Source organism: Mirounga angustirostris, unplaced genomic scaffold (genome assembly GCF_029215605.1).
Source record: "Mirounga angustirostris isolate CCGP_5_RB_7025 unplaced genomic scaffold, mMirAng1.0.hap1 SCAF_5, whole genome shotgun sequence".
NCBI classification, from domain to species: domain Eukaryota; kingdom Metazoa; phylum Chordata; class Mammalia; order Carnivora; family Phocidae; genus Mirounga; species Mirounga angustirostris.
Genome location: NW_026991713.1, coordinates 12,137,676 through 12,163,578, shown reverse-complemented (window position 1 = coordinate 12,163,578; position 25,903 = coordinate 12,137,676). Strand labels below are relative to the sequence as shown.

General features: G+C 51.2%; 1 protein-coding gene across 5 annotated transcripts; it reads left to right on the top strand.

The window, feature by feature from the left end:
* The first annotated feature begins 4,244 nt into the window (after window positions 1-4,244).
* Window positions 4,245-22,435, top strand: LOC123841091 (apolipoprotein L6). 5 transcript variants are annotated; one of them, XM_064590648.1, is made up of 6 exons: window positions 4,245-5,367; window positions 13,447-13,571; window positions 15,859-15,983; window positions 17,953-18,784; window positions 19,665-19,763; window positions 22,009-22,435. In XM_064590648.1, exons 1-5 carry the CDS (start codon window positions 5,361-5,363, stop codon window positions 19,728-19,730), a joined length of 1,155 nt encoding a protein of 384 aa, XP_064446718.1. In that variant the 5' UTR covers window positions 4,245-5,360; the 3' UTR covers window positions 19,731-19,763; window positions 22,009-22,435. The 5 variants fall into 5 exon arrangements, with proteins under 5 accessions (XP_064446718.1, XP_064446717.1, XP_064446719.1 ...); XM_064590647.1 differs by having other exon boundaries at window positions 4,247-4,574; window positions 5,317-5,367; window positions 19,665-22,435; XM_064590649.1 differs by having other exon boundaries at window positions 4,247-4,574; window positions 19,665-22,435.
* Window positions 22,436-25,903: the final 3,468 nt, after the last annotated feature.

Below are 25,903 nucleotides of genomic sequence, written 5' to 3'. Positions count from 1 at the left end.
TTGCTCTCCCAGCTACTACTAACTGTTGTCTATACCTCTTACCACATTTATTGTCAGTGCTCTTGGCCTCACACAGCTGCCTTTATTTTAATTTGTGCATTATTCAGAAAGAGTGTCAAACAGTACGCATGCTTTCACATCCTGGTCTCAAGATTATCTCCCTTTCATGGACGTGGTCAGGAATGTCCAGAGAGAAGAAGCTCTTTTTCCCAGGACCACGGTCTCAGGAAAGGGCAGGGCTGGTGGAAATTCAAACCTTAGACAAGGATTCGCCCCCAGGAACCAGAGGGTGGAGAGTAGGGTGCACGGGATGTCGGCCCTGGCAGAGCCACCTCCTGGGAGCTCAAACCTCCCAGTTGGGGTGGGGAGCCGGGACAAAGTGCCATGGGCCAGCATCTTCTCTAGGGGCTGCAGTGGCTCTGTGGAGGGGCTTCTGGGCTTCTAAGGTCTCAGCTCGGGGGGTGCCAAGCTGCCCAGTTCAGAGCAAGGGGTGCTGATGGCAAGGCTTAGCCCAGGGCAAAGGGCTTTGCAGGACTGGGAGGAGGGAATTAGGAGACATGAGAATCAGGAGCCTAGGCAAAGACCCCCAGGCTGACTGGTGAGTTTTGGCTTCTCAACTCAGCTGTGAGCTTCTCAGGGTGGGAGCTACGTTTGAGGCTCTTATTGACCTCTCTTAGCCCCTGGGGGACTTCCTGGCCCCATCTGTTCTCTCAGAGATGTGGCTGCCCTAAGGAACGACCATGGCTTGGGGGCTTAGAACAACAGAAGCGTACCCTCTCTCAGTTCCAGAGGCCACGAGTCGGCAGCTGGTTCCTTCTGGAGACTCTGAGGAACGGAGGAGATTCTGTTGCCTGCCTCTCTCCCACCTGCCCGAGGTTGCCAGCCCTCCTTGCTTTGTGGCTGTACCACTCGGATCTTTGCCTGTGTCTTCATGCAGCAGTCCCCTCGTGTGTCTCTGTGTCTTCCCCTGTTCTTTTAAGGACACTCTCACTGAGTTTAGGGCCCACCTTAAATCCAGTACGATCTCCTCTGGAGATCCTTCGCTTAATCCCATTGGCAAAGATCCTATTTCCAAATAAGGTCACAGTCACAGGTACGGGGCTTAGGACTCAGACATATCTTTTTGGGATCACGAGTCAACCCACCACAGATGGAGAAATGCAGGCGCAGAGGAAAAGGGGTTTGCTCCGGGATCCCACGGTACATTAAGGCAGCCAAGGGCCTGCCTGTTCTCCTGACGCTGGCCAGAGCTCTGGCCCAGCCCACCGTCTGTCCCCGGTTCCCAAGATTTTCTGGGAAAGTCTTCAGTGAAAAACCATCTGGAGACTGTCTGGGCTTCTGGGGAGCCTGCCCTTTCCTGTGCAGAATGGCCGAGAATATGATCGCAGGAGGGTGTTTCCTTTCCTGGCTGGCTCCGTGCCTGGGGCCTGGGCTGGCGGATAGGCCCCGCCCTGGGGAAGAGGCCACGTCCCTGCTCGCAGGGTCCCTGCTCCCAACCCCTTCTCTGTGGAGGCCAGAGGCGGCTCTGGTCACAATGGGGAGGGCAAGAAGAATGAGTTTCCCCTGAGGCTTTCTTTCCAGGAGATGACTCTTGCTCTCTTTGGGAAGAGCCAGGGAACATTGTATAGGATTTAAACTGATGAATCCGACTCTAAATCCTCAGCTCTCAGAGGCTGCAGGGAATGATTGGGATTCCGGCCTCAGGGGCGCCTGGGTGGCTCAGTCCGTTAAGCGTCTGCCTTCGGCTCAGGTCGTGATCTCAGGGTCACAGGGGACCCCCGTGATCGGGCTCCCTGCTTCTCCCTCTGTGCCTTCCCCCCTGCTCTCTCTCTCTCTCTCTCTGCCTCCCAAATAAATAAATACAATCTTAAAAAGAAAAATTATTCTGGCCTCAGGTCCCAGCTCTGCCATTTGCTGAATTGTGGCCTTGGGCACATCCTTGACTTCTCTAAGTCTCTGTGTTCTGATTGGTTAAATAGGGACAACAGCAAACTGACCCTATGCAGTCATTCAAAGGATTAACCTAAGCACAGAAAGCCATTATCACAGAGCCCATACTCAGGGGAGGAGAGATGGCCATCGTCATTGTGCATGAAGTGTGGGGGCCACTGACCGCGAGCTCAGGCTACAGGTAAAGTCAAATGTCTGCTGTGATCAAATTAATATGACTTCTAGCCCACAGCTCTTCCTACTGGAAGATTCTCTCCTCTTCCCAGATACCAACACAAGTCCCGGGGTTTTGCTTTTCTGTGCAAATCATAATTCAGGTCCACCTCTAGCGAATGGCCACGGGCCATTTGAGTCAATCCTGGTTTTAAGAACTTCTAAGAGAAAAAGGTGGACAGAGTTGTGACCAGTCTGATGTCATATACATTCAGGGCTGGTTGGGACCTGTGAGGCAAAAGAGGTCTTTTCTGGCTTTAATAAAAGAACCTAAGATTGGTCCCTAATACCTGTGGCCGAGACAGAATCCTGGGGTCTGACCTTCCTGTAATGTGGGACCCCCGTCCCAGGGCGGCCTGAGCACAGGTCAGCAGGCTGGATCTGGGGGCCGAGCTGCCGGGGTGGGGGCTGTGGAGGTCTGATCTCCTCACACGATCAGGCTGATCATGGCCATGGGGACTGCTCCTTCTCTCCCGGAAGACCTCTGGCCGCCCCCTGCAAACCCACCCACCCCGTGGCCAGCAACCCTTGTGCTCTGCATAGCCCAGGATGAGATGTGAGTTTGGTTTGTTCTGTGTCAGGCCAAACACTTGCTTTCTTTCCCATGGAATTTTAGCATCTAGAACGAGGATCTAGAACCTGAGACACCGGGTGGTGTGGGACATCCCGGCAGCCAGGGTTGGCCTTCTCCAGGCAGAGCCCTGGGCCTTGCTCTGCCGGCACTTCCTGAGAACCACATCGGAGATCCAGACCCACAGACAAGAAGAATGAGCAGCGTCATCCTTACTGATGGGGTCACAGGGACCTGGGGGGGGGGGTGGGGGTCGGGAGGGTGGTCTTGATGCACAGCAGGGGCAGCAGCTAAATTAAGCCCCATCACCAGCCCTTTCCTTCTGTCCCCTCTGGCCCTTCCCAGCTCCACATCTCTGCCACCAGATCCCAGGAGCTCGCCCTCCTGCCTCAAAATGTGCTTCTCCCAGGGACTGAGTCTAGTCCTGTGCCAGGCCTACCCTATCATCTCTGGAGTTCTGGCGAATAAGCTTTTCTGCATCTCATCGGACTGGAGCCACACGTACTGTGAGCTGTGGAATTTAGGTTATGTGGGGCCAACAAAGGGTCACGGTGCCAGGAGGGAATGGCCAAGGAGAAAACATGACAAAGTTCAGGCCCTGCCCCGTGCCACCTAGTGGTGGGTATAAAAATGGACCCACTCAACAGTCAGCCTCATGAGAGAGCCAGGGAGAGACCAACCTACATTTTGTGTGGATGGCCTTCTTGGGTGCAAGTGGGGGTCTGGAAAGATCCATGGAGTTGGGGAGAGAATAAGGCTTAGGTCCAAAGCCATAGTAAAGGAGGCAAAATAATGGAGGTTTTTCAATCCCTAGGATCTCTGAATCACGGAATGTTAGGTTCTAAGGATCATAGAGTCACAGCCAAGAAAAGGACCCTAGTTCATCCAGTGGGATTTCCTCATTTTACAGATGTGGGCAGGGATCTGGCGGTTTCAGGGCAAGCTTCAGTCCTGAAGGATGGGCTCGTCCCTGTGAAAGACACTCCCTGTGAGGTCACAGGGGACCCCTCACCCCTCAGCCCCCAAGTCCCCTGGCCAGCCCACTAGAGCTAACTTGCCCATCCATGCAGGGGAAGGGGCATGCCCACGGCCACAGCAGGAAGCGAGCAGAGCTGGGTCCACTGGCCCCCCGTCCGGCTCAGGCGGCCTCTGGATTTGTATCCTTGGCCATCACAGTGCTTCCTAGAGCCACCCACAGCAGTTCCTTGGATATGTAAATAAAGCCTCTGGGTCAGATGTCACCACCTCTGACCAAGCAAGGAGGCAAATTTTGATGCCAGAGGGACCGCCCTTCTGCAAGCAAATTGCAAAGACTGCCCACTGGCTGTATTTTCCAGAAGCCCAAGTCTGGAGAGGTTAGCAGACATCTGAGATGGTTGGTTCTGTTGGAGCAGAACGGGGGGCTCAGCCAGGGATCTGCAGACCCACAGGATGCCCAGATCCCACCCCCCACCCCCACCCTCTTGGAGGATCAGCTTCTTGGCAAACTGATGCTTTGCAAAATGCCCATCCAGGCGGTCCCTGGGCCAAATCAAGAGGAGCCTCACTTTGGCACCTGACCCCTTCATAGAGAACAGTCATTGGTTGACTCATGCAGAAGAGCACCCCCTTTGTTTGGGCCTTATTTCTTCCTCCCTCCAATCTCACGGTTCCAGGGAGAACTTCCAGAAACAGTACACTGTTTTTGCTATGGGAGAAGGATTGTGCCCCAGGCTGGGGAATCAGAGAACCTCATTGCCCCGGCCACAAGGAACCAGTGGGACGTGGGACACAAGGAGTCTTCTTACTGGATCTGGAGGGGGAGACGTCCTTGCATCCATAGTCCTGGAACCGGAAGGATGTGAGTTGGAATAGGCCTGAGGTTCTGTTCTCTCTGCTATGGAAAAAGCCTACCTATACTGGGACTGAATGAGGCTGGCGCCCCAAAAGAAACACAGAGCTGGGGAAAAGGAAAGAGAGAGAGAGAGACCTATGACCATAATGAGGTCCCTAATCTCAGGACCTGAAGGTTCAGGAGTGGCCTGAAACCTATAGATTTCCCTTTGATTCCATGAGCTAGATCAACAGCTCACAAACATTCTACCTACGACCCATTGCACTCTGCAATCCAGAACACACACACAAGTACAGGATGAAAGGTATATAATTTTCATGAAGCAACATTTATACCATTATTATGTGTGATACATTTTTTTTAAAGATTATATTTATTTATTTGAGAGAGAGAGAGTGAGCATGAGCGGGGAGGAGGGGCAGAGAGAGAGAGAGAAGCAGACTCCCCACTGAGCTCAGAGCCCGAAGCAGGGCTCAATCCCAGGACCCTGAGATCATGACCTGAGCCCCTAACCTATAGGATCTGATGCCATCTCAGGGGAGACAGTGTCGGGACTGAATTAAATTGCAGTCAGTCACCTCTCTGGTGTCAGAGACTTGCTCACTGGTGTGGGGGAAACGTGCACGTCGGAAGCAGGTGCAGAGTTGTACGCTCCCGGCACAGGGCTCCGACGCAATGTTCTGCACTGGGCAGTTCCCATCCCTCCAAACCCCCAATCACAGAAATCTGGATTTTTCTTGAGGGGCAGGAGAAGGAAGGGGAACACGTCCTCAAGAGTGTCTCAAGGATCCCATGAGAGGTGAGTCTTGTCTGTGTGTATAAAGCGGTAACAGTGACATGCATACCTGGTGATGGTCTTCCCATTGTCAAGATGAACTCACTGGACCCTTGCAGGAACCCACGAAAGGGTGCTGGAGGGTTCGGAGGACAGGCAGCAAGGACCGGGTTCAGTGCCTTTTTGCCGTGTGACCACTGCCCCACTGCTCCCCTCCGTCGAGGCCCTGGGGATTCCGGGGCTGATTGCAGGCGAAGCCGTGGGGGCAGGGATGGAACTTTCACTACATTTGGCAAATTGTGCTCCCCGGGCACGGGAGGAGGGAAGAGATTCCCAGAACCCAGGAGTTTCAGGCTCAGTGCGTACCTTAAGGCCCCTTCTCCCCAACATACGACGGTCGCCACCTGAGCAAGGGCTGCCCAAGGATCACAAGAATGCCTTTTGGGCTGTGAGCACTGGAGCCGTGGTTTAGGATTTTTCTAACAGTGGCCCTAAAGCATCCTGCTCTGAGGGGCCCAGCTGGAGGCAGGTGTGCCCATGTTCCTACTGCCGGCTGCCTCGGGGTTGGGGAAGCCGGTCAGCGGCTTGGGTGTCTTCCATGTGCAATCCCGGGGGCCTCCCTGGCCGCTCTGGGAAGGAAGAGAGAGAGTGCCTGTCTGCAGCTAATGAGCGAGCTCGGAGCAAAGAACAGCAAGTTCTATGGGAGAGTTCTACACAAAATCAACCATCGTAGTCACTTCCAAGGGCACAGTTCAGTGGCGGGGAGTACGTTTACGTGGTCCTGCAGCCTCACCCCCTGCCCCCTCCCTACACACACACAGCATCCACCCCAGGGAGCTTTTCATCTTGCAAAACTGAAAGAAACTGTGTCCCCATTAAACACTAACTTCCTGTTCCCTCCATCCCCCAGCCCGACAACCACCACCCTACTCTTGGTCTCTGTAAATCTGACTCCTCTAGGCACCTCATCTAAGCTGAATCATAGGGTAGTTGTCCTTTTGTGGCTGGCTTCTTTCACTGAGCATAGTGTTTCCAAGGCTGATCCATGTTATAGCAGGTGTCAGAGTTTCCTTCCCTTTTAAGGTTGAATAGTAGCTCATCCTATATGTTGAATATGTTGTATGTAGAATAAGCCTATCCCAGCGTGCGTGCATATCTCATTTATCCACGGACACTGGTTGCCTTCTACCTTCTGGCTGTTGTGAATAATGCTACTGTGAACATGGGTGTTCAAGTATCTCTGAGACCCTGCTTCCAATTCTTTTAGGTATATGACCAGAAGTGGAATTGCTGGATCATATGGTAATTTTATCTTTAGTTTTTGAGGAGCCTTCATGCTGTTTTCCACATGGGCTGCGCCATTTCACACTCCCACCAGCGATGCACAAGGGTTCCAATTTCTCCACATCCTTGCTAATGCTTATTTTCTGGAAAAAAAAAATTTTTTTTTTAAAGATTTTATTTCTTTTTTAAAAATTTTTTTTTATTTTTAAGATTTTATTTATTTATTTATTTGACAGAGAGCGACACAGTGAGAGAGAGAGCACAAGCAGGGGGAGTGGGAGAGGGAGAAGCAGGCTTCCCACCAAGCAGGGAGCCTGATGCGGGACTTGATCCCAGGACCCTGGGATCATGACCTGAGCCACCCAGGCGCCCCTAAAGATTTTATTTCTTTATTTCAGTGAGCGAGAGAGAGAGAACATGAGCAGTGGGGGTGGGGGGGAAGAGGGGCAGAGCGAGAGGGAGAAGCAGACTCCCCACTGCGCAGGGAGCCCGACTCGGGGCTCAATCCCAGGGATCGAGCCAGAGATCACGACCTAAGCTGAAGGCAGACGCTTAACTGACTGAGCCGCCCAGGCTCCCCTGAAATTTTTTTACTAATAGCCATCTTAACAGGTGTGAAGGGGGGCAGGGTCATGTGGTGATGGGGAGCCCAGCTGTCCCCCTGCTCATTGGCAGGAACCAAGATGCCAGTCACTGCAGCAGGGATAGGGTGGGTTGCCATCTCACAGGATCCCGTACGAACAACAGCCCCTGTGCCGTTTCTTCCAATAACCAAAGTACAGAGCCCAGAAACCACTGGGTGGAAAGCAAGGGGCACGTCTTGTGGTTTATGCCATGGGCCCCAAAATGTCACTTCCCATTCCGTGACTTGAGGCTCTACGTGTCGAGAAGTTTTGATATTCCTCCAAAGGGAGAGTACGGCCACCAGTTCTCTTAATAATTGTTAAATTCAAGCTGAAAGTGTGAGCTGGCCTTTCCAAACACACACGTAGCTTTACTGAGCTATAATTCACATACCATATGTTCCACCCATCAAATGGACACATTAGTGGTTTTTAGTACATTCTTAGAGTTGAGTCAGATTTACAGAGACCAAGAGTAGGGTGGTGGTTGTCGGGCTGGGGGATGGAGGGAACAGGAAGTTAGTGTTTAATGGGGACACAGTTTCTTTCAGTTTTGCAAGATGAAAAGCTCCCTGGGGTGGATGCTGTGTGTGTGTAGGGAGGGGGCAGGGGATGAGGCTGCAGGGCCACGTAAACGTACTCCCCGCCACTGAACTGTGCCCTTGGAAGTGACTACGATGGTTGATTTTGTGTAGAACTCTCCCATAGAACTTGCCGTTCTTTGCTCCGAGCTCGCTCATTAGCTGCAGACAGGCACTCAGAACTGTCTCCAGAACATCTTCATCACCTCCAAAAGAAACCCCACAGTCATTAACAATCTCTCCCCATTCCTCCCTCCCTGGGGCCCCTGGAAGCCACCATTCATTCTCCTTTCTGTCTCTATACTCCTGCCTACTCTGGAAACGCCATATAAATGGAATCACACTCTGTGTGGTCCTCTGTGCCTGGTTTCTCTCACTCAGCATGATTGCAAGGTTCATCTGTGTTGTAATATGTGCCAGTATTTGTCTCTTTTTCATTGCCAAATAATATTCCATTGTATGGATGGACCATGTTTTATTTAGCCATTCACCAGTAGGTGGACATTGGGTTGTTTGCACTTTTTGGCTATTATGAATAATGCTGCTGTGAACATCCATGCCCAAGTTTGGGATACGTGTTTTCATTTCTCTTGGGTATATATCTGGGATTGAAATTGCTGGATTATAGGGTACTTCTATGTTTACCTTTTTTTTTTTTTTGGACCCAGAAAAGGATGCATTTACTTAACAAAATCCTAACTTTTTGGACCGAAATCCATTTTTCTGACTTTTTAAAAATTGAAATAAAATACACAGGACATAGAATTAGCTATTTTTTAAAAAGATTTATTTATTTATTTTAGGGGGGCTAAAGAGAAAGAGAGAAGTGAGGGAGGGGCAGAGGAAGAGGGAGAGAGAGAAACCCAAGAAGACTCCCCCGTTGAGTGCAGAGCTCAGTGTGGGGCTCGATCTCTCAACCCATGAGATCATGACCTGAGCTGAAAGCATGAGTCAGACATTCAAATGACTGAGCCACCCAGGTGCCCCAGAATTAGGTATTTTATTTATTTATTTTTTTAAAGATTTTATTTATTTGAGAGCGAGAATGAGAGACAGCATGAGAGGGAGGAGGGTCAGAGGGAGAAGCAGACTCCCCGCCGAGCAGGGAGCCCGACGTGGGACTCGATCCCGGGACTCCAGGATCATGACCTGAGCCGAAGGCAGTCGCTTAACCAACTGAGCCACCCAGGCGCCCAGAATTAGGTATTTTAAAGTGAACAATTCAGTATTGCGTACATTCGTAATGTTGTGCAACCATCACTTCTCCCTGGTTCCCGAATGTTTTCAACACCCCCAAAAAGAAACCCCAAACCCATTAAGTGGTTACTCCCCAAGTCCTTGTCCTCTGGTCTCTCTGGCAACCACCAACCTGCTTTACGTCTCTATAAACTTACCTGTTTTAGATATTTCATGTAAAAGGAATCATCCAATGTGTGGCCTTTTGTGCCTGGCTTCTTTCATTTAGCGGCAGAAGGCCTTTGGGGTTTAATCACATTGTGGCCTGTGTTGGCACTTTATTCCTTTTTATGGTGAATAAAATTCCATCGTAGGTATATGCCATGATTTATGTATCTATTCATCCACTGACGGTATATTTACTGTTCTGAGGGACTACTAGACTGTTTTGGGGGACTGTTGTTGACACAGGTGGTTGGCTGTGCTCATCAAAAGAAGTAGTAGCATACTGCCAACATGCCCTGGGGGAGGGAGGTTCCCATGCCCTAGGTCCGTGCCGGCTTGCCCTAACCAGGGGGAAGCTGCTGGAAGCCTAACCCCACCTGATTCCGGAACATGTGAAGCTTAGGGTCTACCCTTCGGAAAGGACTCCAACCTGATGAGGAGCTGACCGAAGGCAAGGGGATAAAGGAATGGGTAATTTAGGAAGGAAAGTCGCAAATACCCGCCATGACGCTGAACTAATTCTCATGAAGCCCTTGGAACAGCACTGGCACATGGCAAGTACTCAGTAAATTCTAGCTCTAATGATTACTACCAATATTATTACTAATATTTTTGAAGTTGGCCAAAATATTGTGAATGCCAGTTTCATAAAAAGATTATAACCAAAAGATTGCAACTCCCTGCTTGCTGTGTCAGCGTGATTTTTCAGAAGTTTCCTTCCCTTTCCTCCTCATTCCCTTTCTTATCTACTAAAGGTGGTTAGATTTACCACTGAGGTCATAGATTTGAGAATATCAATAAGGGTTGTGGTAGAACGAGAGAAGGCTGGACACCCTGGGTCCACTGGGTAGATCCGTTGCCTGCAGATACAACCCCTGGGTGTGACTTCTGGTGCAACTCTTGGGGAGGACTGGGGACATCCAGAGCTCTATTTGGGTTGTCGCAGCTCATAAAGAAGGCCTTCTTCAGTCCTATACCTGGAAGGACGGTGTGTGTGGGGGGGAAGCACAGTGCAAAGGATGGGATGCAGAGGACACCTATTGCTTTTGCCTGCCCAACATCCTTTCTTGGCTGATTCTAGGAACAGCGCCCCCTTCCTTTGGGTAACTGCCTCTGCTCTACCCCAGGGGGTTCTGGTGGGTGCACTAACAAGCCTCACCTCCACGCCTCCCAGCCTGTTAGAGCCTGAATGTCTGTGCCCCCCACCCCAGATTCACACGTTGGAATCCTACACCCCATGTGATGGTATTTGGAGGTGGGGCCTGTGGAAAGTGATTGGGTCGTGAGGGTGGAGATTTCAGGAGCAGCATGGGTGTCCTTCTAAAAGAGACCCCCGGCTCCTGATGGGCTACTGGCGGCCTGCTCCCTGCCCTCTCCCAGGCCCGGTGGTTTTGCTGCACGTTTGGAGCTGGAGCTGCTTCAAGGGTGTTCCAGAAGATTCTTAAGTTACATTAGCCTGAATCAATCTCTAGGGCTTGTGTTCAAACCACAGCTCCAGGCAGCCCAGAGGTGTCTGGCTGTCAGCTCCCTAATTCTCCAGCACCAGGGACTGTGGCCAGGTCCCCAGCAGGGAGGGCAACCTGGAGGGCCTGCCTTCGAGCACCAGACTAACTGGCTGGCATTCCTACCATCCTCATTTAGGTCACAAAAGGGAGGCCCTGGCTGGTTTGTTGGGTAACAGAGAAACTCTCTAAGCCCTTGATGAGAGCAAAGGGGATGCTTTTGAAACAGTTCCAGTGTATAGTTCCCTTTTTCTTTTTTAATATTTTATTTATTTAGTTGAGAGAGAGTGAGAGAGCGAGAGAGAGCATGAATGGGGGGGAGAAGAGGGAGAAGCAGGTTTCCAACGAACAGAGAGCCTGATGCGGGGCTCAATCCCAGGACCTTGGGATCATGACCTGAGCCGAAGGCAGATGCTTAACGACTGAGCCACCCAGGCGCCCCTATATTTCCCTTTATCTGTGCGACATCTCCCTCCCCGACCCCCTTTGCCATCAATTTCTCAAGGAATGAGAACAAAGGACAAGAAGTCCTCAGGATAGGGTGTGGGGGGGGCACGGACCTGACCTTAGAGAAGTCCCTACAGAGAGGGGTGTAGGGAGAAACCTTCCAGGATTGGGAGGGCAGCAGGCAGAGGGAGGGACAAGAGCAATAAGGCAATCAGACTCGGGCAGAAGTGGTAGGAAAAGTCCGCCTGGGGGAAGGAAGGAGGCAGGCAGCCCGAGCAGAGAGGTCTGGGGCAGGGGCAGCAGCTAGAGAAGCCCCAGTGGTGTGTGTCTGGGTCAAGGAAGGGGCTGGACCACCTCCTCCCCTGCCCCCAGGTCTCCTCAGCTCGTCCTCCCCTCACCCTGCCCCCTGCAGTTCCCCAGGGCCTGAGCAAGGCCTGCAAGGTGGGACGTGGGCCCAGCGCATGGGAGCCTATTCCACGGGTGTGTGGGCCGGAGGCCGGTGTGCCTGCAACCAGAGCCCGGGGGCCGCCACCAAGCCAACAGCCAGCTGGATGGGCTTCCCCAGCCCGAGGCAGCTGCCGCCTGATGGGATGGTGGGACACAGGAGGCCTCTGGGCAGGCCAGGGAGACCCCAGAGGCACAGCACAGGCATCCCCACCCAGGTGCCCTCTCAGGGGGCTGCAGACTTTCAAGGGGAGAGGGAATGCCCTGATGCCCAAGTCGGGTCCGAATTTGCCTGAACATTCACCTGCCGAGTGACCAACTTGACCCAACACTGTGTATTTGAAATTGCAAGAGATCGAGGGAGCGTAAGGTAAGTTTGTTCTTGTCAGCAGGCTTGGGGCCCCCGAGGAAGGGGAGGTGAGGTTTACGAAATGAAGCAGCTCTGTCCTCTTGCTTGGCTGGGTGACACACCACATGTTTTCTGTCTCACCCCAGAAGCGGCGTTTGCTGCATGTGACATTCTTTTGCTCGCCCCGCGTCTTTTAGGGGGTCTTGCTTCACCAGCGCCGCCGTGGTAAACACCACCCTAGTCCAGTGGCCGGCCTGGTGTCTGAGGCTCCCAGGCCCTCAGGGAAGGCCTCGGCATCTGGGACTGTCGCCGGGGAAAACCACAGGGAGGCCGGAGGGCGGCTGCCCCAGTTGGAGGACAGCCTCTGTCCAGAGTGCACGAGGCCAGGACACCAGGGCCCCTCAGGCCCCTCCAAGTCCCAGCTCAGCAGCCCACCGGCCTCTCATCCCTCCTCCCTGCTTGGAGGGCCCTGGGGGACGCCCACAGAGCCGGTGTGGCCTTCGGGAGGGCTGGGGAGTCAACCCAGGGCTTTCTGCCTTATCGACGTGCACAAACCACACGGCCCACACTCCCCCCCCCCCCCCCCCACACACGGAGACACAGATCTCAGCCCATGACTGCGCAGGTTATTCCTACAGACATGGAGGCTAGAACTGGGTGACCATGGGCAAGCCACTGACCCATGCCACTCCCCCCCGCCCCCCAGGGTCTCAGTTTCGCCATCTGCAACTCGGGAGACTCACAACCACAATCCTGTACTCAAACCTTCGGGGCCAGATGTGTTTCAGAGTTTCCCATGGTCTGGATTTGGGGAAAGGTTCTGCAAAGGTTTTGCAACCCCCTCGCCGCCCTGTTTGGTCACACGCTACTATTTCTCAGGGAAACCACAAAGGTGCGAATGAAGCGGGATACGCAAGAACCACGTCCTTGCACCCGGGCGGGTCAGGGTCAGGTCCCTCCACCACACGAATTACCGAAACGGGTCTCGGGTTCCAGCGACTTCTGCAAGTCACAGTTACAGATCTGAGGCATCGGCCCTCGCCTGTCCCCAGCTCAGAGGGAGGGAGAGCCCGGTGACAGCACCCACGGCAGCCACCGGTGACGCATCTGTGGGGCGCTCAGTCCACGCTGGGCGCTGAGGACTCGCTCCTCACCACGGCTCTGAGCCGCAAGAACTATTTTGAGACCCATTTCACAGCTGGGGAATCGAAGCCAAGCACTGGTGAGGAACAGCTCCCCGTGGTCCCCTAGACTGAGCCCTCACCTTACTGGCCACTGTCCTGGCGCCCAGCACACAGCGAGGGCAGGGCGAGGGGGGCTTGGGCCTCTGCCCACAGTTCTGCTGCTTTGCTTCACTGCACAGCTAGAAGAGAAAGAGGCAAAGAAGGAAAGCAAAAGTGAAAACCATTTCTCAGTAAGCCCTGCTCTTCCCCGAAATGTTGCTTCAGTTCGTACCATTTCTGTGCCTGCAGAGCCCAGACCCAGGTTCTCAGCTGACTCAGAAGAGGTCTGCAGAGCTTCGGGCTTTCCCCCCCGGGCGGCAGAACCTGCTGGAGACTCTGCTTCAGCCCCCCGCCGGACCAGAGGCCCCAGAGAGGTAAGGACAGAGCGCAGGGTGGGGTCCTCCTGTCCCTGGGCACCCGAGCCCTCAGCGAGACAGCAGGCGGAGGAGCGAGGCTGTAGGCACTTGGCTCAGGACAGAGAGCTGGGACCAGGGCCACCGGGGTCCACATCCCCGTCCTGTCAGGGCTCTGGCCTCGGGAAAGGCCTGAAGCTCAACTTCTTTGATGGTAAATCAGGGTAGGATTCTCTCTTCCTGGGCTGTTTGAAGTTTAAGTGGAAACAGGATTATGAAGGTGATGGGACAGATCAAGTTACATCTCACCTTTGCTGGCTGGGGATGCCCCTCCCCCGACCGGTGCTAGACTGGGAAGACTTTTTTTCTAAGTTCTTTCAGAAGTAGAGAGGGAGAGAAAGATGACCGGGAGAGAGAAGGCATAGCTCAGGTATCATTTCTGACATACACTCTGAGGCCAAGCACCAAATATAGGAGAAGAGATGAGAGAGGATGTGTCCCTTTCCTCAGGCAGCCGGAATAAAAGTGCCACCAACTGGGTGGCCTAAAATAATGGAAATGGATTCCCTCCCAATCCTGGAGGCCAGAGTCTGAAATCAAGGTGCCAGAGAGGTCGTCCTCCAGCTAAAGGCTCTCGGGAAGAATCAATTCTTGCTCACCTCTCACAGCCTCTGGTGAATCAAGCAAGCCTGACCTTATGACAGCTTAACCCCCATCTCTGCTTCGGTCATCACGCACCCGTCTCCCGTGTGTCTGTGTCCTTTCCTTGTAAGGAGTCGTTGGAATTAGGCTCCCCCCCACCCCGCCTCCCCCAAACTAGGATGAATTCATCTCAAGATCCTTAACTAATTACATCTTCAGGAACATGATTTCTAAATAAGGTCACATTGTGAGGTTCCAGGGAGACGCGAATTGGAGGGACACCACTATTCAACCTGCTAGCGGGGACAGTCTTAAAAAAAAATTAAGGCATCACAGGCAGGTATATGGCAAAAGTGATTGATAGAAAGTATAAAAGGATGAAGCATGAAAAGCAAGCTTCCATCTCATCCCTGACCCCCAATCCAATCAGTGTTGCTAGTTTCTGGTCTCTACAAACATATGTGTCTTTCTTCAATGCAAATGGGAGCACAGAATACAGAATCCTATACCCTGCCTTCTCATGTACCAATGTGCACTGGAGAGCCTTCCCTCTGTTTATATGGATTTGCCTCATTTGGTTAAATGACTGCATACTATTTCGTTGTTAGATAAACCACATACTTAACTAGTCCATTTGGGGTGGTTTTCAGACTTTTCTTTTTTCTTTCTTTCTTTCTTTGCTTCCTTCCTTCCTTCCTTCCCTTCCTTCCCTTCCTTCCTTTCCTTCCCTTCTTTTCCTTTCCTTCCTTTCTTTCCTTCCTTCCTTCCTTTTTTTTTAAACTATGAATTATGCTTGCTTTTTGCTCCCTTTTTGTATCTGCATGTTTGCCTGGTTCTTTTTTTAAAAAATAACCTTCATATTTTAGAATAGTTTTAGATCTACAGCAAAAGTGAGGGGAAAGTACAGAGATTTCCCATATGCCCCCTGGCTCCCCTCACCCCCCCAGCCATGCACAGCACTCCCCCCACCCTATCAACATCCCAGACCAGAATGGGACACTTGTTATAGCTGGTGAGCTTACATTGACACATCATTATCAACCAGAGTCCATAGTTTACATTGGGGTTCTCTCTTGGTGTTGTGTATTTTATGGGTTTGGGCAAATGTAAAATGACATGTATCTATCCACCATTGCAAGAGCTGACAGAATAGTCTCCCTGCCCTAAAAACCCTCCCTGCTCTGTCTATTCCTCATTCCCTCCCGCCAGCCCCTGGCAACCACAGCTCTTTTTACTGTCTCCAGAATTATGCCTTTCCCAGAATGTCCTGTAGTTGGAATCACACAGAACGTAGCTTTTTCAGACTGGCTACTTTCACTTAGTAAAATGCATTTAAGGTTCCCCCAGGTCTTTTCATGGCTTGATAGCTCATTTCTTATAGTGCTGAATCATAATAATACTCCTTTATCTGGCTGGACCACCGTTTGTTTCCTCACTACTGAAAGACATCTTGGTGGTCTCCAAGTTTTGGGAATTATGAATAAAGTTTCTATAAATAGAATATATATTGCGACACCACACTATAAAATGTACTGGCGGTAGTTGGCAAATATTTAGTATATTGTCAGTATTTCATTATTACTTTGATTTCACATAACCTAAAATCCCGCCGCAAACCTTGAACTTCACATGGTTTCCTGGCACCTGCAGTAACCTTGTTTTCCAGGTGTCCAAGCAGAACGTTGCACCAGTGACTCACGAGGGCACCTCTAATTCTCCCATGGACCAAATGAGCTCAACTCTGGGGTGGCAGGAGCCTCTGGACAGCGAGGCAGGGACAGAATGCCCAAGGTAAGGTGGAGAGCTTTGTCCCTGGGGAGGGCGGCTTCTGCTGAAATGCTCCAGGCATCCTCCTGCAATGCGACGGGGAAACAAATATGCCACGGCCTACACTGAATATTTTGGAGAGAAGGCCAGATCAGTCAGGTGCCCGACATCGGGCAATAGGCCTGGAAGGGCAGAAACTGCCCCGCTCATAGAGGGGAGGCCCGTGAGGCCTCAGCCATTACTGAAAGAGCCCATGGGTGTCACTGCATTGAAGAATTCAGGCCCGATGAGCCGCAGATCAGCAGACGTCACCCCACCAGCTTCCAGCACAATGCGGACAGTCAACAGATGTTCGCTGAGCGAGCCAGGGGAGCTTATGCGAGATGGTGCCTTCTAGAGCTGGACCACCACGCTGTACCTGTCCCCCGTGAGGATGGCGGCGCAGGAAATGCCCGCATCGGAGACATTCGGGTTCATTCAAAAGCACAAGAAGTCTAACTCCCATTCTCTCTCAACCATGTTAAAGACAAAACTCAGTAGTGGACGCAAAGTGGGGTAGTCAATCTCTGTACCTCCTTGTCCTTTCGTCTCCTTGCCCCCGCTCCCTTGAGGAAACACAAGGGCATGGAGGGCTGGGTTGTGGCATCGCAAAGGTTAGGGGTCCTCAGCCATGGCCTCCCTCCTAGCCTTCATCCCTCCCCTTATCCCTGCAAGCCCCTGGCAACCTTCTGCTCTGTGAACTGATTTACAGCTGCTGATTAACTGATCATTGGGCCTAAATTCATTCGTTATTAATGCTAAGGGGTTTCCTTGGAAGTATATTTGGTTTTTTACCTCTTCCATTGAGAAATTGTGTGCGTGTGTTGAGAGAGAGAAAGATATTAAAAGATGTATATATATATATATATATATACACTTCAGTGAGGAATTCCTGACATCAGCTGACAGAGGAGAGAAAAACTGCCCAGAATGGCAGTGGGCTCGGAGCTCCATCTTCATCTCACGCATCCCTTCGCGCAAGTCCCCTTTCCTCTCTGGGCTTCTGTTCCCTCCGCTGAAAAGTAAAGGTGGTAGCTTGTACCCTGGTTAGGGCTCCTTCCAGTTCTGAGTCTCTCCTCTGGGCCAGGGAATCCGTCATCACTGGGCCTCCTAAGCTCACCCTGAAGGAGATGCACCAACAGCCCTTGGTTTGAGGAAAGTGCCCGAAGGAGTCAGTTTGCTCCTCCCTGATACTGTTCTCCCATAAAGGCCAAACTCTTCTGGGGTGATGAAGATCCCTTAATACTTTGTACTGTGAGACACTGGGGAGGAGATGCCCTTTGTCCCTGACATCTTCCATGAAGGACCCAACCCATCTGCTTGAGTCGTCAAGTAAAACTGGCGAAGTACCAAGGAGAACCTTCAGAATATTAGTGATAATTTACTTCAGCCCTCTCGGTGTTCAAATCCAGATGGAGGCAAAGGCCACCACAGCAGCCAGACTCAAGGCCGTGGGAGTGTAGGCTGCATTGTACAATATGGCGCCTCCTTCCTCTGACTCACCTCTACAAATACAGGACCCTCGACCTGGTCTCCTCTTTCTCCTGCTTTTCCCACACCTGCCCCTCCATTAGTCCCAGGTTCTTTATCTTGACTCAGATCTTAGCATTTCCTCACTGTCCCTCCTGGGTGACAGTCTCTTTGAACAAGGCTGAACATGTCCCCCGGGACTAATCTACCTTCTCCATCTCTTAGGCAAGGCTGTGTTTCTCCCATGTGTCCCTCCAGAAGTCTCTACTATGTGTGTTTCTTCTCTTCATGGAAGCAGCAGCTCCCAACAATGCTCTGGGACTCTCCATGGCCGGGTGGGAGGTAACAGAGGTGTCAGGGAGATGCAGGACGAATTCAGAGGCAGGCGTGGCAAGAACACCCAGAAACCACAATGAGCCTGACTAAGAATGTGACTTTCTCATCAGGGAGACTTAAGCAAAACCTTTCTTTTGCTCACCCACAGGGACCAGGATGACAGTCTTCTGTGTGAGGATGTGCAGCAACAAGATGAGGATCTGTCAGCTGAAGAAATAATATTTTTGAAAGAGTTTCCCATCATCAAGGAAGAGCTAGAAGTGGACATCAAGAAGCTCCATGCCCTTGCAGATGACATCAACACAACCCACAGAACATTCACCAAGACCAACATGTTGGCCACCTCCATCACTGTGGTCTCAGACACCATGAGCATCCTGGGTCTGGTCCTCGTCCCATCAACAATAGGAGGAAGTCTGGTGCTCTCTGCTGTTGGTAAAGTTTTGGGGACAGCAGCCGGGTTCACCAGCATCTTCACCAATGTTATGGAACACTTTCAAAGTCAAAAAGCCCGAACTCAAGCCAGCACCCTAGTGTCTACCCATAACCATGAGGTCGAGGAGGCTCAGGGAAAGATGGTCTATATCATGAGTGTCGGAAAGAAGGCCTATGATTGTGGAAGTAACATCATGGATGTTAAGAGGAACATCCATGCCTTTCAGAGAGCCAGAGCCCACCCGCGTCTGGCCACTGCAGCCAAGCGTCTCCTGACCACTGGCCAAGTCTCGGCCCGAAGGAGCATGCAGTTGCAAAGGGCCTTTAAGGGCACAGCAGTGCTGATAAAGAAAAATGCTCGCATGCTGTGTAGTGCTATGGCTGGCTTCTCCCTCTACCAGGACGTGGTCACCCTCCTGACCGACTGGAAGCAACTGAAGAAAGGAGAAGGAAGCAAGATGGCAGAAGAGCTGAGGGCCCACGCGCGGGAGCTAGAAAGGAAGCTGACAGAACTCACCCAGCTCTATGAGAGCCTGCAGCAGCAGGTGAGGCTGACATCTCCTTCATGGGTAGGGCTGGAGGGAGGGGAGAAGCTTTAACCGGGGCTGATGGGCACCAAGGTTTAAAGAAAGGGAGTTAAGGGAGCTGGCGTGTGTGTGTGTGTGTGTGTGTGTGTGTGTGTGTGTGAAGTTTGCTTGGATGTTCCTGAGGATTTGGGGCACCTGGTGGCCCGGGGGGTCCAAATGATGTCAGGTGCCTCTTGATGATAATGGCGCCTCTCCTGGACAGACCTGGTCATGCCTTCGATTTCTCTCTCATTGCTCCTTGAGGTCCATGGGCTGGGAAGAGGGTCTTCCCAGGTGTACAACAGAGAGCACTGAGCCACAGGGAGCATTACAGACTGAAATGTGTCCCTGCACCTTCATAGGTTGAAGCCCCAGAGTGACTATTTGGAGGTGGGGCCTTTGGGAGGCGACTGGGGCTGAATCGGGTCATAGGAAGGGGTGATCCTATGAGACTGATGTCCTTCTAAGAGGAGGAGGGAATACAAGAGGGCTCTCTCTTTCTGCCTGCGCCCGCACAGAGGGAAAGTCCGTGGGAGGACACGGCGAGAAGGTGGCCATCTCCAAAGCCAGGGGGAGGGCTCACCAGAAACCCAACTGGCCGGAGCCTCCAGAACTAGGAGAAAACACATTCCCCTTATATAAGGCACCCAGTCTGTGCTATTCCGCTAGGACAGCCCCAGCTGACAAAGACAGGGAGCTTCAGTGACTCGCCAAGTGCTCACAGCTAGGGGGTGGCAGAGTCAGGATACAAAGCCAGGAAGCCTGCCGGCAGAGGCAGCACCCAGAGCAGCCTGCCAGGCTGCCCCCCGAGCCCTCCCTTGCAAGCCCTCTTGTGACTGGTGTTTTTGTTTCTTTACAGAAACTCTTCCAAGAGAAAAGGCCCAGGAGCTCGTCTTCGGGCGGAGCCACGGGGTCTCTGGCTTGACCTCCAGGCAGGCGTGGGGAAGCAGGACCTCAGGTGACAGGAGAGGACTCTGAGCAGAATTAAAAGGGGACACGGTGGGGGCGGGCTGGGTTGGCAGAGGCGATGCCTAGGACTTAGCAATCGGGAGGTCCAACTGGGGCCTGAGGGCGCGGTCAGCTAGTGAGTGTGGCGAGGTCCATCTGTCCTGCCTCTCCTTCACCACCCTGCTTCTTCATTGTCCCCCATCCCTTCTCTAGGGCGCCGCCTCTTTCCCGCTGCTTCTCCGATGCCCCATTCACTCACGCGCACACAGTAGGTCCTCATGAAGCATGTGTCGATTGGTGCGGGCTCTATATTAAATGCAGAGGATAGGACAGGAGGGTCCCTGAGGTGAGGGGCATCTTGTGCTCACCTTTCCGTGGCCAGCTGCCTGCTCTGCTCCCTTCCTCCGGCACCCAGGGTAATGCTGGGTAAGACCTGGGTTTGCACACAACAGGACGTCACTGGAAACTGCTCGACCAGATTCCATCAGGAAAGAGAGAGGCCCAGGAGCCCTTCTCTCCTCCCCGAGTTCAGAGCAATTTAGGATTCCTCAGAAACTGTGAGGACCTCTCCAGGCTTCCTGCATCACCTATCTTCAACCTACTTCTTTCTTATGTTTTAGCTGCTGTTTTGAAAGCAGTGCATGGACATTAAATACAACTTTTTAAAAATTCAGGCAGGGGCGCCTGGGTGGCTCAGTCGGTTAAGCATCTGCCTTCGGCTCAGGTCATGATGGAGCCCCGCATCCGGCTCCTTGCTCAGCCGAGAGCCTGCTTCTCCTTCTCCCTCTCCCTCTGCCTTCTGCTCCCCCGCTTGTGCTCTTTCTGTCAAATAAATAAATAAAATCTTAAAAAATAGTAAAATAAAATAAAATTCAGTCAAGTAAAACACAGGAGTTAGAAATAATGCATCAACTGGGCGCCTGGGTGGCTCCGTCGTTAAGCATCTGCCTTCGGCTCAGGTCATGGTCCCAGGGTCCTGGGATCAAGTCCCAAATCAGGCTCCCTGCTCGGCGGGAAGCCTGCTTCTCCCTCTCCCACTCCCCCCTGCTTGTGTTCCCTCTCTCACTGTGTGTCTCTCTTTCAAATAAATAAATAAAATCTTTAAAAAAAAAAGGGATAATACATCAACCAAGGGTGACGACTGTTGGCAGTCTGGTGTAGAATGTTCAAGTGCCTGCCTTCCGTACTTGTCCTGAGACTGCCCGCTGGGGACCCTCCCTCAAGGCTGCGTTAGATAAAAATCCTAGATTTTTTTCTGCAACCCAGAGTTTTCTCTCTCTCATTCTCAATTCCCTCCTTTGCCTACAGATCTAGAACTTTCTAGGTTGCTGTTTTCACTTCACAATATTTTCCTACCATTCTCTATTTCACTTAGTTTTTATAGACTTTTTTTATGTTACGAAATATTCTCTTGATTATATATACAATCTTTTAAATTAGACATATGTTAGTCATCACTTTCTGTTTTAAGTAGCCAAAAGCCACGCAAACTGGCTTACACAAAAAAGGGAGTTTATTGACTCGTGTGCTTAGCCAGCTTAGGGGTACAGCGGGTTTCAGGTGTGTCTGGATCCAGAGGACAAAAAAGGATGTCATCAGGTATTTGCCTTTCCATTTCTCAGGCAGGCCTGCACCAGGTTCAGACAAGAACCCTCCCCCAAGCCTCCCCCCGCAACCCAGTGCACCCCATTCCCACTGGGTGCTCCCAAGGGGAAAGGGGCGGGGCAGAGGTCCAGGGGCCGCTCTGATTGGTCAGGACTGGGTCACGTGCCTTTGCCTGTGCTGGATGGGGCCTGAGCGGTGGGCGCTGTAAGGTACGGGAAGGGAGAAAGGAGCCAGAAGAGGAAAAGCAAGGGCTACACTAGATGCCTTCCGCTTTCAGGGACATTTAGATTATTTCAAAAAAATTTTTTTATGCATAGTGGTAAAATGAATATCTGTGTGCCAAAAGCTTATTGCGTTATTATTACGATTTCTTTTCTTAAAATAGAGTCCCTGAATGGGGATCCCTGAATAAAGAAGGACCCTATGACGGGAAAGGAGGAGTCTCCACCTACCCCCCCCCCCCCCAATTACAGTAGTGAAATATATCATGGGAAACGGGAAAGATTTAAAGCGTGGAGGGGAAAGAGAGCCACTGTCCCCATTTCAGACCACAGCCTGCCAGTCCCATTTCCCACATCTTACCCTCGCGGGGGTTAAATAGTTGCCATGCCACTGTGCTTCCTGCTTTTGCTGTTCTCATTTCTTCTCAGAAGTTCTTCAGGAGCAGAATGATGACAGAAAAAACCCTCTGAAGGCCTGAGATACGCGGGAAGCCATTGGAGATTTCCTTCCAAGCCAATGTGACTGTTAGAAGCTTTGTTCAAACCCAAAGCCTGACTTATGGCCCACCACGCGTGCGTCAGGCTTCGTACACCTGCTTTGTGAGTGAGCTGCCTGAAGGAAAGCCATCCTGTCCTCGAGAAGTCAATCAATGCCCCTACCCGCCCTGCATTCCTTTCTGGTGAACCCGTGATTCCCGCCTGCGTGCAAATCTATAATCGTTAGAGCTTTTACGAGATGTAAGAAAGGCTATCACCCTGAAAACACGGTTCATTCTTCCTGGAGCCCGTTCTCCCCTGTGAAGAGCGTGTTTCCCGGGCAGCTGTCCTTCCCGCCAATAAAACTCTCTTTCTTACTTTTAGAGATTCTAAAAGATGTGTTCACTGTGCGTCCACAATTAAGTAAATAAACGGCTTTCTCCACGCTTAATACTGTTGGCTTCGTGTATGAGCATCCTTAAAGCCCCAAAGAAACGCTCTCGATAGTCCTCCCCGGCACAGAGCAGATCGTCCCTTGGCGTGGCCTTTTGTTTCTTCCGCCGAATGTCTGGGAGAAAACGGAAAAGAAAGAATTAGAGTGGCGCTCGGAGAGCCTCCTGCGACACTCAGTGGCCTGGTTCCATGTCTGCGTTTTGGTGCTTGAGCCCCGAGGTAAGTGTAACCGGAATGAAACCCGGGGCTCCACGCGGGCGTGGATGTGCGGTGCCCGCTCTCAGCAGAAATGACAGAAATGCCAGTCCTTACGGAGGCGACTGCGTGGGTATCAAGGGGCTGGAGAGGCCACCCTGCCTGCCTCATCCACGTCTCTCAGCCTCAGCCTCTCCCCCCTGAGGGCAGGGGCTCCCGGACGGGCCCTTGGTTGCCCCTGTCTCTGCACCCCCTCCCTGCCTCGGAGCCCCAGTGGCCTTCTCTCTCCTCCCGGGGGGGCAGTGCCTCCAAGCTTGAGCTCTCTGTGCATCCCTGTCTGCTTCCCCGGGTGTGAGCTCTTCCACCACCTGGAATCCTGCAGAACCGGCACCTTCACCTCCTTGTATCTTTCCACTATTAAGGCTTTGCACTCTGCACCAGGAGAAGCCCTTCATCCATCTGTCCTCTCTCTTCCAGTTTGAGTACGATTCTTTGTGGGGGTCCCAGGAGTTTTGAGAAGCCGATGGGATCTGAGATGTAATGTCTTTGTCAGTAAGATGAGAAAGATGAACACGCTCACATGCTCCAGTGAGAATGGACCAAACAGCTGACAGGTGCCCCTTGATATCACAATGGACACAAGTTCTAGGCTTTTCCAAAGCATTGGGCCTTCCAAAGTGGCCAGTGAAGTTGTCCTGCTCGTGCTGAGATCTGTGACCATAGCAAACAGGAGGCCAATGGTCCTGCTCATGCCCTGCCCCTCTACTAGAAGGAAATTGGGAATCTCCGTCAGTAAGCTAAACCCCAAGTTCGCTGGGGATGGGGAAGATCCATCCATCAGCACCTGACTAGTTGGGGGGGCCTCAAGGGGCATCCCTGTGTCACTCCAGCTCACCCAGGCCCACCCACAACCATGAGCTTCAGGTGGCCCTTGAATTTGTGATGAAACGCAAAATATGGTCATCTATAAATCACAGTCCCATGGGTCTAAAATCTAACTTTCAACTGAAAGAAAACCAAATGGCCATGTGTTCTAGTCGATGCACATGTTATGTTCAAAGAAATAGCCGTCTGGGGGAATGTGTATCAGAAAGCAGTTTGAACCCTTTCTTGGTCTCTTGAGAAAATGAAAAGATGTGTGTTTGCGGGAAAGGGGGAGAAAGGGAGAGATATCCTTAATTCGTAGTTATAATTCACCTAGACAAAACTACAGTGGAAAACTAGCTTCCTTTCTCTGATAGGCGAGACCATGTAGACCAGTACTGTTCAATGTGGCAGCCACTGGCCATGTGGTTATTGAGCACTTGAAATGTGGCAAGTCCAAATTAGGATGTGCTGTAAGTATAAAATACACACTGGATTTCAAAGGCATAGTGTAAAAAATATATAAAATATTCAATTAATAAGAGTGTCTGAGGGGCTCAGTCGGTTAAGTGTCCAGCTCTTGATCTCAGCTCAGGTCTTGATCTCCGGGTCATGAGTTCAAGACCCGCACTGGGCTCCATGCTGGGTATGAGCCTACTTGAAAAAAAAAATCCAGTTAAAAATTTTAATTGATCACATGTTGAATTGATAACATTTTGGACAGATTGCATTAAATTAAATGTATTATTAAAATCAATTTCACCTGTTTTTTAAAAATGCGCCTCCAGAAATATTTTTAAAAGATTTTATCTATTCATTTGAGAGAGAAAGAGAGCGTACTATGGGGGGCGGGCAGAGTGAGAGGGCGAAGCAGACTCCCTGCTGAGCAGGGAGCCCAACGTGGGGCTCGATCCCAAGACCCAGAGACAATGAAGAAGTAAACCAGAGTCAGGCAGGTGGAGATGAAAGTATCAGCTTGATTAAAGTTGTTGGAAGAAGCGGCTTTAGGTTGGATGCCCAAGCTGGTTTGCTTCTACTTCACTCCTCAGTAAGATGGCCTCACCCCTTGCCATGCGCAGTACTGGGCAAACTCGGGCCAGCCCTGTAAGCTTAGGAGCACAGATACTGAGTGCTCTGGAAGGCCAGCAGACCTCAAATTCATGGCGTTTCCTTCTGGCCAACTTGTCCGCCATATAACTTGCTCATCCTTCCTTGGAATTGGTAAGCAAAAGGATGGAGAGAGGCCAGGAGATTTCCTTGGATGGAATTCCTCCACGTGGAAACAGGACTAGGGAACAAGTGATCCTTCCACTAGTTCTAACCTTCTTTTAAATAAGCATTGGATTTATCCGTCAAATTCATAGTCAGCAGGTGGCAAGCAACCATCCATTAAAACAGCCCTGCTTTCAGCTTCACCCAGCTGCTCCCTCTGTACCAACCACTTCTGTCTGAAATATCCTGGGTCCACTGTTGGGCAGTATGACGTTTGCTGCAAGAGGTTTATTTGAAATGGGTCAGATCAAAACATTAATTAATTAACTCCAAGGTCTTGCTATAACCAGAATTCCTCTCATTTCCCATCCCAAGTGATAGCAAACCATGTCAAATATATTTCTTCAAAATTGTGCAGTGAGATCAAGATTTAGCATAAAGATAGTCCAACAGTAAAAAGTCAAGAACAAGAACCCCCACATAGCTTATTAGCCCCCTTCCATTGCAAATTTCCAGGAAAAAAATTTTTAAATTTGATCTCCTTGCAAATTAAAACTTAAAAGAGTCCGAAATCACATCGTGTTGCCCTCATGAGATGACAGTTCAAAGAGATCAAAATCTTTTAAAGTCCAAAAGAATCAAAGAAGTTTAAAATCAGTTTTTCTTCTAGAGTCCAGTGCAGTTTTTAAAGTCAAAAAATCATCCTCCCCAACATCTTATTTTGGTTCTTTTCGGCTAAAGGAGTTCTTTGATTTAAGTGTTTAAACATAGGAATAATTCCAAACATACAGGAGAGTTCAAAAATAGTACAAAGAATATACCTTCACCCAGATTCACAGCTATTAGCATCTTGTCCCTGTACCAGTTATCGATACCGCCATTCAGCTGCAAACCCACTCACTGGCAGTGCTCGGCTTCCGACGGTTTCCTTAGTCCGCGGGCTGCACGTTAAGCTTTGTCGGTAGAGGGCGCACTGCAGGCATCTCCTCCCGGCTCTGGCGTGAGCTCCTTTCCTGGTTCCTGTGGTGCTCAGCCGCCAGATGGAAGGGATCCATCCCAGTGAATTCAGCATCAGCCCAGAGGCAGCTTTCTGGGGAGTTCCAAGGGTGCCCCCCCAAGCTTC

Coding starts and splice junctions, on each gene's coding strand:
- LOC123841091 (XM_064590648.1), top strand. Junction 13,572..15,858: donor GGACCAGAGGCCCCAGAGAG/GTAAGGACAGAG, acceptor CTTGTTTTCCAG/GTGTCCAAGCAGAACGTTGC. Junction 15,984..17,952: donor GCAGGGACAGAATGCCCAAG/GTAAGGTGGAGA, acceptor GCTCACCCACAG/GGACCAGGATGACAGTCTTC.